At 39.5% G+C, this 12,784-nt stretch overlaps 1 protein-coding gene across 3 annotated transcripts; it reads right to left on the bottom strand.

The window, feature by feature from the left end:
* Positions 1-4,637: 4,637 nt before the first annotated feature.
* Positions 4,638-8,744, bottom strand: LOC145093973 (protein GAMETE EXPRESSED 1-like). 3 transcript variants are annotated; one of them, XM_079032226.1, is made up of 7 exons: positions 8,323-8,744; positions 6,519-7,030; positions 5,871-6,458; positions 5,655-5,781; positions 5,387-5,573; positions 5,158-5,302; positions 4,638-5,057 (listed from the first exon to the last, which is right to left on the bottom strand). In XM_079032226.1, exons 2-7 carry the CDS (start codon positions 7,001-7,003, stop codon positions 4,793-4,795), a joined length of 1,797 nt encoding a protein of 598 aa, XP_078888352.1. In that variant the 5' UTR covers positions 7,004-7,030; positions 8,323-8,744; the 3' UTR covers positions 4,638-4,792. The 3 variants fall into 3 exon arrangements, with proteins under 3 accessions (XP_078888352.1, XP_078888353.1, XP_078888351.1); XM_079032227.1 differs by having other exon boundaries at positions 4,638-5,054; positions 8,323-8,742; XM_079032225.1 differs by having other exon boundaries at positions 4,638-5,054; positions 5,871-7,030; positions 8,323-8,743.
* Between the last annotated feature and the right edge of the window lie 4,040 nt (positions 8,745-12,784).

Here is a 12,784-nt window from a genome sequence, read left to right as displayed (position 1 = left end):
AAATAGAATATGTGTATCAAGAGATGTCGTATTTGAAGAGAAAAGGAAATGGGATTGGGCTAAAGTCCTCTGTGAAGGCCCAATACTAAGTAATTCTTGGGTCAGGTTCCCTAGTGAAGGAATAGCCCAAGATACGATGGAGGAACTCGATCCAACATTAGGGGAAATTGGAAGCCCTAGTTCGCCACCGCATGGGTATCAGTCATCCACAACACCAGCAGATCATTCACCTTCTGTGAAACGAGAGCTGTCTTCCATCGATCAAGAAAACAAAGCAATCCACTTTTCCTGTCTTCTTTCACCTGCAAAACGAAACAAACCCAAAGCCACCTGCTTTGACGAATCTTTTCTTTTCGTTTTCTTACGTAACTTCGGTAACTCTCTCCATTTTCCGGTGACATATCCACAACCTACCGCCGGAATCATCACCTTGTCTTGTTTGTGATAGCCCCAACCTTTTCCGATCTAACCCGTTCCTATCGAGAGTCCTCTTCCACCGGTCAAGAAAACAAAGCTCCTGCTTCTTCTGTTTTCTTTTACCTGCTGTGAGCAAGCCAAATCAAAACCCACATGTTCTGATTTCTTTCCGCTTCTCTTTTCTGCTTCTGGTTAGGCTCTCTTTAATCGGGAAAATTTCTGATCAAGGATAGAGACTGCATCTTTTGCGGTCTTGACTTTATTCGCGCCTCTACTATGAAAGCATCCTCAACAACCATTTACTGCCATCTCCGGGATCGAACCTCCACAATAAACTGCAGCCACCTGCTGCACACGATAACCATTTTTCTGCAATCTATATTAACTAGAATGTCTGGGCGAGAAACCGTTGCCAAACACCCTGATTCCGCTGTGATGACAGCCTTGCACCCGAAGGCTCCTCCCCTTCGAAAGTCGACTCTCAAACCGGCCCTCTTCTTAAACCGCTCTGATACCAATTGTTGGATCACAGGACCTCAAGTCGTCTCTCAAATAACACACACTCACAGGTATATATGTATACATAAAACAAATATGGAGAGACGGAAGTATTTTGGACTCAAAGCTACTACAATTTATTCAATCGACATGAGACTATTTATAGCTATACATGCAGGAAATAGTAAAACTCACGTGCCCCACCTTTCCAACAGCAATCATGCTTCTAATACTCCCTAATACCCGGTCCTTCATTGACACTTTCAACTTACTAACATTTATTTAATTCAATAGATAAACTAAATACTAAAACACTACTAAAATAACAACCTATCAAGATTAAAAACCCAAATAAAGAAAAACACAGAATTGCAGGAAAAGATTCCCAGTTTTCTCCTTCTTATTTCTGATAATCAAAAGAAAGACTTACAGGCTTTAAATAGCAAAACAAAACAAAGTAACTGCAAAGCTAAAACTGAATAAACGTGTGCTCCTAATACCAAATGTTGGATATTAGCCCTCTACTCTATAGCTTAATAGAAAATAAAGGGAGAAGATGGGTTTGTGTATGGTGTTTATGTATGCATGCAGAGAGTGAGAAAAAAAACATAACAACTTAATGGGGTGGGGCAGATTGCTGCTACAACACACGTGGGACTACATCTTTCTAAAACCTCTTATTGTTCATATCAACAAAGACTGTATATATAGCTTCTTAGATACCCACGTAAAGCATGAAGCAACCTATGCTACTTACTCTACCTAAAGACTCGTAGAATTCCATAGAATCCGGTCAAAAGCAAAGACCAATTCCGAATACAAAAACTACTAACTAAACATAATATATCAAACAATAAATACTCATAAAATCTAAAGTTTCACCATAGACATGAGCTATAAAAAACCGATTAAACCTAACAATCACCCCCTTAATCGGTTTTGTCATACGATTTACTGCCATCTCCGGGATCGAACCTCCACAATAAACTACAGCCACCTGCTGCACACGATGACCATTTTTCTGCAATCTATATTAACTAATATGTCCGGCCGAGAAACCGTTGTGGATATGTCACCGGAAAATGGAGAGAATTACCGAAGTTACGTAAGAAAACGAAAAGAAAAGATCCGTCAAAGCAGGTGGCTTTGGGTTTGTTTCGTTTTGCAGGTGAAAGAAGACGGGAAAAGTGGATTGCTTTGTTTTCTTGATCGGTGGAAGACAGCTCTCGTTTCACAAAATTGTTAGGTGAAAACGGATTCTTTGTGGTGACAAACAACAGCCGGGTATGGAGGACTTTGGACGTGACCGAGGTGAAGGTCGGGTGTCCGGAAAAAGTCGGGATTTTGTGATGACTTTGGACGTGACCGAGGTGGAGGTCGGGTGTCCGGGAAAAGTCAAGAATCGAGTTGGTGATTAATGGATACTGTGAGTCTGTAGCAGCAAAATCATAGCAAGTAGTGGGCAACAAACATAAAAAGAAAAAAAAGAAAGAAAGCAGCAAGATGAAGCTAGCAGGAGCATGAAGCAAGATCAAGATCATCAAGATTAAGGGGGTGAATGTTGGGTTTTTAATCTTGATAGGTTGTTATTTTAGTAGTGTTTTAGTATTTAGTTTATCTATTGAATTAAATAAATGTTAGTAAATTGAAAGTGTCAATGAAGGACCGGGTATTAGGGAGTATTAGAAGCATGATTGCTACTGGAAAGGTGGGGCACGTGAGTTTTACTATTTACGGCATGTATAGCTATAAATAGTGTCATGTCGATTGAATAAATAGTAGTAGCTTTGAGTCCAAAATACTTCCATCTCTCCATATTTGTTTTCTGCATACATATATACCTGTGAGTGTGTGTTATTTGAGAGACGACTTGAGGGCATGTGATCCAATTTGCTTCCTTTCAATACAACCCCGTATGAAATGAAACTTAGTGTCAATGTGTTTGCTCCTCCCATGAAAAACAGGATTCTACATAAGAGCTATGGCGGACTTGTTGTCTACATACATCCTGACACTTTCTTCCTTCCAGCCAGTTAGCTCCTTCAGCAAACTTCTTAAGACCGGTTCTTTAGGTGGCAGTGGGTTAGTAGATAACATTTTTTTCCTTGTTTTATGTTGCCACGTTTGTTTTATCTGTTGCTAGTTTGTAAGCCTGTATAAGGCACATCTTTGATTTAATTAAAATACCAAGAAAAGCACCTTTAGTGAATAACGTAAGTTCTGAGTGTGTGTAATTGTGTGTGTTTTCTGAGGGGCCTGAACCAACAATTGGTATCAGAGCTTAGGGCTCGTGAAAAGGAAGAAGGCCGTTTTGAGAGTCGACTTCCGAAGGGGAAGAGCCTTCAGGTGCAGGGCTGCCATCACAGCAAAAGCCGGGTGTTTGGCAATGGCTTCTTGGAGGTTCTAGTTGATACAGATGGCAGAAACTGTTGTGTGCAGTAGGTGGCTGCAGTTTATTGTGGTGATTTTCCGGTTGAAACAAGATGCGATGTTGGTGAAGTAAATCGCAGAGGATGGCTGTGGTTCTCAATATGACATGGAATGGGTGTTAATAGAGATGAAGGTGATCGTGTTGCTCATGATTTTCTCTAGTGTAGAATCTAGTGGCGGTGTTTTTGGCTTTTTTTTTAACAGTGATTCAGCGCTCCTGTGGCATTAATGGCTCATAGTGGTGGTCGTGAGACATGTGTTGACTGATGTAGCTCCGATTGTGGAGGTTCGATCCTGGAGATGGCATCAGATGGCTATTGAGGATGCTTTCAAAGTAGAGGCTCGAATAAAGTCAAGACCGCAAAGATGCAGTCTCCATCCTTGATCAAAATTTTTCCCGATTAAAGAGAGCCTAACCAGAAGTAGAAAAGAGAAGCGGAAAGAAATCAGAACATGTGGGTTTCGATTTGGCTTGCTCACAGCATGTAAAAGAAAACAGATGAAGCAGGAGCTTTGTTTTCTTGACTGGTGGAAGAGGACTCTCGATAGGAACTGGTTAGATCGGAAAAGGTTGGGACTATCACAAACAAGACAAGGTGATGATTCCGGCGGTAGGTTGTGGGTATGTCACCGGACAATGGAGAGAGTTACCGAAGTTGCGTAAGAAAACGAAAAGAAAAGATCCGTCAAAGCAGGTGGCTTTGGGTTTGCTTCGTTTGCAGGTGAAAGAAGACGGGAAAAGTGGGTTGCTTTGTTTTCTTCATCGGTGGAAGAAAGCTCTCGTTTCACAGAAGTGTTAGGTGAAAACGGATTCTGTGTGGTGACAAACAACAGCCGGGTGTGGAAAACTTTGGACGTGACCGAGGTGAAGGTCGGGTGTCCGGAAAGGTCGGGAGTTGGTGATGACTTTGGACGTGACTGAGGTGGAGGTCGGGTGTCCGGGAAAGGTCAACAATCAAGATAACAAATGGTGTGAACAACCGATTAAGGGGGTGATTGTTGGATTTAATCGGTTGTTTAAAGGTAATTTGGTCCATAATTTTCTTTATGCAGAATTTGAATAAGGAAATATAGGATAAGGTTAATTGACTGATTTTTAATGGGCATGTTGGGTATAAGAATATGTGTTCGGATGAAAACCCTTGTGTTATACATTATCCACGTAAGCATTTAAAACAACCAACTCCCATATGACAGTATTTGGCCCCAATTTGAAATGTTGTTGCATATATTTAAAATAAAACATCGTTGCATAAACCGGGAAAAATATCACAGGTTGCACAAATAACTAATTAAACCAAAAAAAGATAATTAGATTTTATCATTGTTATGGATCATATTTATCGTTTCTATAGAACATGCATATATATAGAACTGTATCATCTCAAAGAAAAATTTAATGAGCTGATGAGAACACATCTTGCCTCGATATTTATTGATCTTAAAGTTATAGATGACGCTGGCGAAGATTATACTGTCTGGAAACTGAAGGGGTGATTGAAACCTCTCCAACTCTTTCAGGAAGCATATAGTCAAAGTCTTCCAATTCATCTTCAGGTAAATCAGTGTCAACCCATGAAGACCAGTCCACATCATCATCATCATCATTATCATCATCATCATCAGCTACCATCTGTTTATTTCCTTGCATGCCATTAACCTTCTCAATTAGTGATTGTAGCATACGATGGTTCAATGTCCCGTAATCTCTGCTTGAATTCGATAACACAAACAATAAGTGATATTTAAAAAAATAAATAAATAAATAAATAAAAGCTTCTAATGTTAGAATCTTCATCACTTCATGTTTACCTGTATGTGTATATGGCATACAGAAGTTGACATGATGCGAGAAGCATGAATATTGACCTAACAATGCTTATAATCCATGTCTGTTGTTCAATGTCATTTCCATAACGAAACACAACTAACTCAATCACAAATGTCACACATAATCCTACATAAAAAAAAGAATTAGAGATTATTGTAAGATATGGAAACATCCTAAACGTGAATTGATTAAATTTTTTAGCTAATTTACCTATATAAAGCCTGGACCTCACATTATAGGTTTGCTTTGTACTTGTGAACATATAGAGCGTGAAGATTAATATAAAATACACAACGAAAGCTTTAATAGCTCGTGATTCAAGCAAAATTGCATTGTGCAGAGTGAAAAGCTTGTCAATTGCAACAAACATGCTCGTTTGCTTTGACTCAAAAATTTCCTATCAAACAAACATCGAAATAATGTAAATATTAGTTACAGTGATAAACAAAAAAAATTATCGTAACAAAAAAAAAAAAACCTGGGCAGCTAATATGGATTTTGAATTCTCAACTAGATGATCATGAACTTGTTTAAGTTGTTGTTGCCTTTGTATAAGTTCCTGTTGTTGACTATGACCAAGCTCAATCAACTGTTGCAAAGTCCCCCTTAAATCAAATTATAAAACTCAATAAGTGTTATATATACATAGAAATATATTATGTACTTTTTTTTTCGTTTTTTTGTTCTAATTTACCTGCTCTCTTCAAGGGCTTGGGATTGAAAACTTGTGACAGTTTGAAGAACCTCGAGTGCCGCATTTTGGCTATCAAGAAGTTGTTTTTGCTTCTCTAATGAAGTTTCTGCTATGTTCTCAATATCATCAGCTTTACTTTGTAACGTATCCATCTTCATAAACATTGCATCTCCAACTTTTCCAATCTCTTTTTCTACTTCAACAACTTCGTTCTTTAAATTCTTCAATTCTCCCCCAATCTTATTCGCAGATTCATTCAACATCATCATCCCTTCATCGAGTCTTTCGTTCATTTTATTTTGTCCATTACGAAGCTCCATTTGAGAATCCGCTAGTTTGAGGGATTGCTCATAAACCGATTGTGAATGCTCTAACACAACACCAACATGTTGTTCAACGTTTTTTGATGTTTTAGCCACTTGTTGAGTTTGAATATCAATAGAAGCCAATGACTCATGAATATGTTGTGAACTATGCGATAGACGCTCTGCCTTCTCTTCTATGTTCTCTAATTTCTCCTCTGCATATTCAGCAGACCTTTTCAGTTCATTCACCAATCTTTCTGTTTGCCTCTTGAATGCATCCGTCCTACAATAGTAATAGTTAGAGAGAGAGAGAGAGAGAGAGAGAGAGAGAGAGAGACTCAACTGTAACTGATGACAAATGGAGTTTGTCTCAAGATAGAACTCAAGATAAATCCTATGAGCATCTTCATCTAATTTTTTAAGACAATTTTTCATGGGAACTTTTACATCACAATAAGGAAAATGAGACCTCCCAGTGTCCTTCTGAAAGCAATCAGTAAGATGCCAAGCGAGTCTAGAACGTTGTTCTTCACCTGCTAAAATCTCTGAGCATCCTTCAAATAGATTTTGATATGCATTTTGCCAACAAGAATTCGATGCAACAACCTTTCTCTTTGCTTTTTCAACCAAAGTCATTCCTTTCTTGCTATTGAAGGATTCCATTGAGAATTCCGAAACCACATTGTGTGAAACATCGGTAAACGTTGAAGGCTTCTCACTAGATTCAACCTTTCCAGTAGTGAAAAACCAACTAAATGACTCGATGTTGTGTGATAGAAGCAAAAGAACCCATAGGATCACAAAATTATAACGCTTATGGTGATTCATCGGATCCAATAAAGAATGATAATAATCCTATATGAAAATTGTAGAAATATAATCAGTAGTGCAATGCATACAAGCCAATAATTAAGGATCGAAAAAGAAAAATTATTGGAGAGACCAGTTTATAAGATGAATAGTGTAAAACTTGTGACGCAAGAAATACGAATACTTTGAAATTAAATATTTAAGTGGAATAGAATTGATAAAAATGCATCGGCATAATTGGGAAAAAGAAAGTGAAGGGCCTACCAGATAAAAAATAATGCATGCGGAAAATGACTGCCCATGAATATATATAATATTTTTATATTAAAATATATGTTGCTTTTGCGTGAAGAAAACGGACATAACACTTATCCTATCAACCGACTTCTGATTATATGATTCAAAGCCGGAAAATAGCGGTGGATATATACTGAATGCATGACAAAACACAACATTTCTTAGGATTAAAATAATCTAAGGAGCACATATGTTATCACAAAGAGAAGACAAAAACTCAGTGATCTAGAACCAATAGAAACGATGGCATACAAGTTAAAAAAATGTATATATAAGGTTACTTTGAACATTCCAACATGGGGTAATGAATATAACGATACACTTTTACTGTTTTACCATATTTCAATCCTTTTAAGCAACAAATATTCTTGTATAGCAGAGTAATGACAATATATATAACCACTAGACGCCTTCCATTTTTGTCCTTCTAGAAAACGTTACATATATAACCACTTGACATGATAATCCCAGATCGAAGATTCACAACTAAATTAAAGTTATAATAGTATTTGGTTTGTCTCATAAGTCAGAGTAACCAGTTCTTCCGACCTTAAAAAGCGGCTGTTTCTGAACCGGTCAAACCCGGTTGGTTTAGTCAAAACCGGTAGAAACCGGCAAAGTTTGAACCATTGAAACCCAGAGTTGAAACATTCAAAATAGGATTTAACAAATCATATTTTCGTAAATACTTCGTTATCACTTACGAGAAGAGACACCAAGTTTAGTCGAAGGTGGGAATCTTTGTTTAAGGTGTGAACCGGTGGTGTTGTAAAAGTCGCCGATGATGGGAGTCCTTTAAATAATGATGGCTCACCTTCATATTTCTTACATTTGGTCGATGTGGGATGATTACTATTTACATGATTATCAAACGAATTAGAGAAATTGACAACTTTTCAACTTATCAATACGAGTTCTACTTTTTGCCACAGACTATGTTGATAACTCTATTAAACTTCATAGCACAAAAAAATAGGAGCTTTTTACCATTGACGCATCTGATAAAAACTTGACCCTCAAATGGAAATTGGATTACTTACCGGTATAATTAACACTCCCAAAGAAGTTCGCCTCGAAATGAATGGAGAAGAAGAACCCACCGATTACCAAATGTGTGAAAGGGTAAAACATGGTTTCAAAGGGATGAAACGATTGTGGGTGTCAATGGATCGTCGGTATTTTGTTTCCCACACTCAATTCAACCCTTCGGTACCCAATTAACTCCGCTGGTAATCGACGACCGCCTAATACCGTAATTACTCCATGGCAAAATTGTAATTTGGCGGTGTGACTTGTTAGCAACCCATTACTGAGGAAGAAGATGATGTTGATGTCTTCATTCTTGTAATTACTTTATCACCCGAAGTAGGTTTGTAACTTTGTATAGTAGGTTGTACCTTACAAATAATGTTTAGATCAGTTTAGGTTGTATTCAAAAGAGAGTGAATTAAAAAGTTGTTTCTGTTTTTAGTTTAACAAATTCTGTTTATGTAATTGTTTATGAGTTTCCACCCCCAGCTGCAGCGGATATTTAAAAAAATATAGTCCAACATTCACAAAAACAAATATGTAAAAAAAATTAAAAACAATAATAAAAACAACTTAAAAAATACAAAAAGATAGAAATATAAAACAATAATAGGAAAATGACACCTTAGTCTAACAATGTTTTTAGAATTTACAATCCAATCCTCTATTTTATTTATTTATTTATTTATTTTGAGGGCATAATGTTTTTTCTGTTGTATCCAATTGGTCATTTTAGACAAATTAAACCAGTAACCCGGTTACCCTTTTGTCACATAGACACTTGTTGTAACATCCAGAATCCGAAAGACCAAGAAATGAAAGGAAAGCCCTTAGTCAAAGGAGTCAACTCGTCGAGTCCAAGGAGGAACTCGACGAGTCGGAGCATGACCCATGTCGCGGATTAAGTGACCGACTCGGCGAGTCAGGGAGACTGACTCGACGAGTCTGGTCTGGGTTGAGAAACTTTAATTTCGGGACTTGGCACCCTATTTAAGCATCTCATTCTCATTTCTAGGGTTTCATTTATAGCCTTCATTGTCCAGAGACGAAACCCTAGCCACCCAACTTCATTCTTGAGCTTGTGTGAGAAGATTAAGGCTCTTGGTGTGCATCTTGAAGACTGTGGAAGAAGGGAGCAAGGAAAGGAGTATAGATCCAGAGTTTGGGTGTCATCCCAGATCATTTGAAGGTATAAAGCTTATACCTTGGTTGTTAATCATTTAGATCCCTTTTCTAGCTTATCTTTTGTTACATTTGGACCATTTCCAAGTGGAATCCGGGTGATAAGCATTAGAGGATGGTTTGGACATTAGATCTGGATACTTTTGAGCTCTAGAAGCTCAAAGTTGTTGGCTTTATCTAGCTAAGGCTCCATGTCTTGACCTTGAACTTCTTATTAGCTTGGATTTGGGGTTCTAGCCTCATAACCCCTTGCATGCACGTAAAGTTAGCAACTTTACGTGCAATACTAGCATAAGTAGTCCAGATCTATGAGTTGAAAGTGTGGTATAGACTGAAATCGACAGATTAGAGTTGTTACTAGGAGGACTCGGCGAGTCGGGTCGCAAACCCAAACACATATGTTATGAGTCGGATCAGTGAGTGGGGTTAGAGAAGGACTCAGTCTGTCTGTGTCCGTGATAGACATGAAGATCATGATACTCGACGAGTTCAAGGAGGAACTCGGCGAGTCCAAGGCAATCTCCTTAGCTGATGAAGATGGACTCGGCGAGTTGTAGAACAACTCAGCGAGTCGATTGAAGATAGTCCTGAAGTGTTAAATGAAGGAGAACTCGTCGAGTTCTCGCTAGACTCGACGAGTGAAGTCGGGGGTTGTTTGGGATTTGAGGAGCCTGGACTCGGCGAGTTGGTAGAACAACTCGGCGAGTCGAGTCAACTAGAAGGTTGACTTTGACCAGGACTTTGACTTTGACCAGAGTTGACTTAGTTAGACTTCTAAAGTTCAGTTTGGGGCTAAGTGTTATATTGATATTAGTAGCTCGAGGAGCTAGTGGAGCAGCGGTTTAGAGAATTGTCGGATAGCAGCCAGAGGATTATCGGCAAAGTTCAGCAGTGCATGTGAGTATCCTTCCAGTAGGAACGGGTCTACGGCCACAATGTCGGCCCGTTTAGTTAGCAGAAGTTCCGGACCTCGGTCCGTTGCAGTAGTTATATTGCTTGATGTCTTTGTAATTCAAGCATGTTTTGTGTTATGTGTTCAGGACACTGGTCCGATGCAGTATGCAGTATATGTGTCCATGCTAGTTTATATGTTTATGCTATGTTATGTTCTGTAATACCCGTTTATTGAATAAATAATTAAAAAAATGTATAATAACCCTAAAATCAATAATTAGATAGCAAGTTGTTGGTTTCGAGGTGATAACTGGCATAATTTAGAAGTTGGGGGATTAAAGTGTAAGTTCCGGATCGGCCTCGTGGATAATTATGAAGGCAGGGACTACTTGGAAAATTATGGGGACTTATTTTGAAAAGATCTTTGGAGTTTAGGGGTTGAATGGTAACTGTGGGACTAGTTATGAAAGGAATTATGGGAGTAGGGGTGGGAAGAGTAAAATATGGACTTGGATTGTGAAGAAGTGAGGGAGGAGGGGCCGGAAGTGCCAAAATGCTAAGAAGTTTCAATGACATGGGATTTAAACCCGTCACCTCACTTGTCCATACTAACCCTAACCCTACATCGTCTCTCAGCCGCCATCACTCTCTTGGAGCATTCTCAGCCGCCACCTTATACCTCCAAGTCGTCGGCCGTCGTCCCCGTCCATCTAGATCAATTTCCAACCAACTAGCGGCCATCGGACGTCCTCCATTCTCTTCTCCTTCTTCAGCCACCATCGAAGGTGGAAGTCACCCAGTCGCCGCTGTGCTGTCAAGCCGCTGCCGCCACTCCTTCGCCATTGAAATGCCAACGTCACGTGCAGTTAGGGGATTCGCTGAACCGATTGTCCTTCGCAAGTCGCTGTTCCATCGGCTATAGTTCACAGCTGATGCATTGTCGACACTGGGTGCGATCTTTTCAGTACATCATAGCTCTCGTTGGCGGCGACGACGAGGACATGCTAGCGAGCGGACGTCTTTTGCTGCTGCTGTTGTCGTGTTTTTGCTGCTGCTCCACCATGACGTGTAAAGAGGTGCTCGCTGGACAGAAAAGCTCAAGGAAAACCACCATGGCTGCTAACCATGGTGGCTGACGACGTGAAATCACCTTTTGTCGCTGCCATTCGCCACCAAATAGGTGGTTGGTTTCCCATTCCGAGAAAGAGTCGTGTTTTATGGGTCTGAAGCCGTAAAATCGTGGAAGACCGCCACTTCCACCACCGTGAGGTGGTGGCTGCCGTCGTGTACCACCATGGGTGGGTGTTGTTTCGTGTGTGTTTATTTGTAATTAGATTAGGGTGTGTGTGTGTTAATTAGATGGGCATTGTAATTGTAACAAAATGGAATGATGAGAAAGAACCCTAACCACTACCGTGAGGTGGTGGCTGCCGCCTCCGGCCGCCGTGTCGGGTGGCGGTGCGCTTTGTCTCTCGTGATAGATTCGTTTGGGGTGCTAGAAACCCTAATGGGTTCAAAGGAGCTCTAATGGGCCCAATAAAGCTTAATGGACTCTAATGGACCCAATAAAACCCATATGGGCTTAATAAGATTTTAGTGGGCTTATTAGGCCCAATAAAGCCCTAATTGTCATAAAAGGCCAACAAATTGATAAATGGGCTAATATTTGGATTGGAACACCTTAATGCCAATGAAAACCTAACTTTAAGAATTAATCGGGTCACACACACGAGAATTATTTAATAACTTGAGATATTAAATAATAATCATTGGTAAAGATTAATCTAAGCAATATTGGACTTAATGGATTAAGTCCTTAATGGGTTAAGTAGGAAACTTAACCCTAATCATCATTTTATGTGAAACCCTAATTTCACTTGGGTTTATTGGTGGGCCTTTCTATTGGGCCTTGATGATTGGGTTATTAAATGGGCTATCCAAGATCAAGCAAATGGTCTAGAGTAATTTAATGGGCCTAGGGTAAGGCCCATGTAAGGGGCTTGGGCCTAATTTGGAAAATTAGGCCATAGATGGGCCATAGTTTGGGCCTTAATGATTATATGATGTTGGGCCTGAGAATGAGACCATGTATAGGCCTAGGCCCAATTTGGAAAATTGGGCCATGTGTTGGGCTTTGATTCATAATTGACTTTGGGCATATGAATCGGGCCTTGGGCTTGAATAAGCCAGGCTAGGGGTAATGTAGTAATTACCCAAAGAATGTACTTATGGTTATGTATTGGGACCCAATTATTAATTGGGTTTTATTTTGGTGTTGATAGTTCGGGAATCTGTCAGCCAGTAGTTGGGGTCGAGTCTGCAGGACTTCAGCAAGTGTGAGATTTTGTCTTCGGGACTTCAGCAGTGTGAGGTGAGTTACCTTCCAGTAGCGGTGGG

This window comes from Lactuca serriola, chromosome 3 (assembly GCF_051521515.1).
Source record: "Lactuca serriola cultivar US96UC23 chromosome 3, Lser_US96UC23_V15, whole genome shotgun sequence".
NCBI classification, from domain to species: Eukaryota; Viridiplantae; Streptophyta; class Magnoliopsida; order Asterales; family Asteraceae; genus Lactuca; species Lactuca serriola.
Note: the sequence above shows the minus strand (reverse complement) of the source record. Positions and strands in the feature narration are given on the sequence as shown.

Coding starts and splice junctions, on each gene's coding strand:
- LOC145093973 (XM_079032225.1), bottom strand. CDS start 7,003: ATGAATCACCATAAGCGTTATAATTTTGTGATCCTATGGGTTCTTTTG. Junction 5,574..5,654: donor AATCCATATTAGCTGCCCAG/GTTTTTTTTTTT, acceptor TTTGTTTGATAG/GAAATTTTTGAGTCAAAGCA. Junction 5,303..5,386: donor GAGGTCCAGGCTTTATATAG/GTAAATTAGCTA, acceptor TTTTTTATGTAG/GATTATGTGTGACATTTGTG.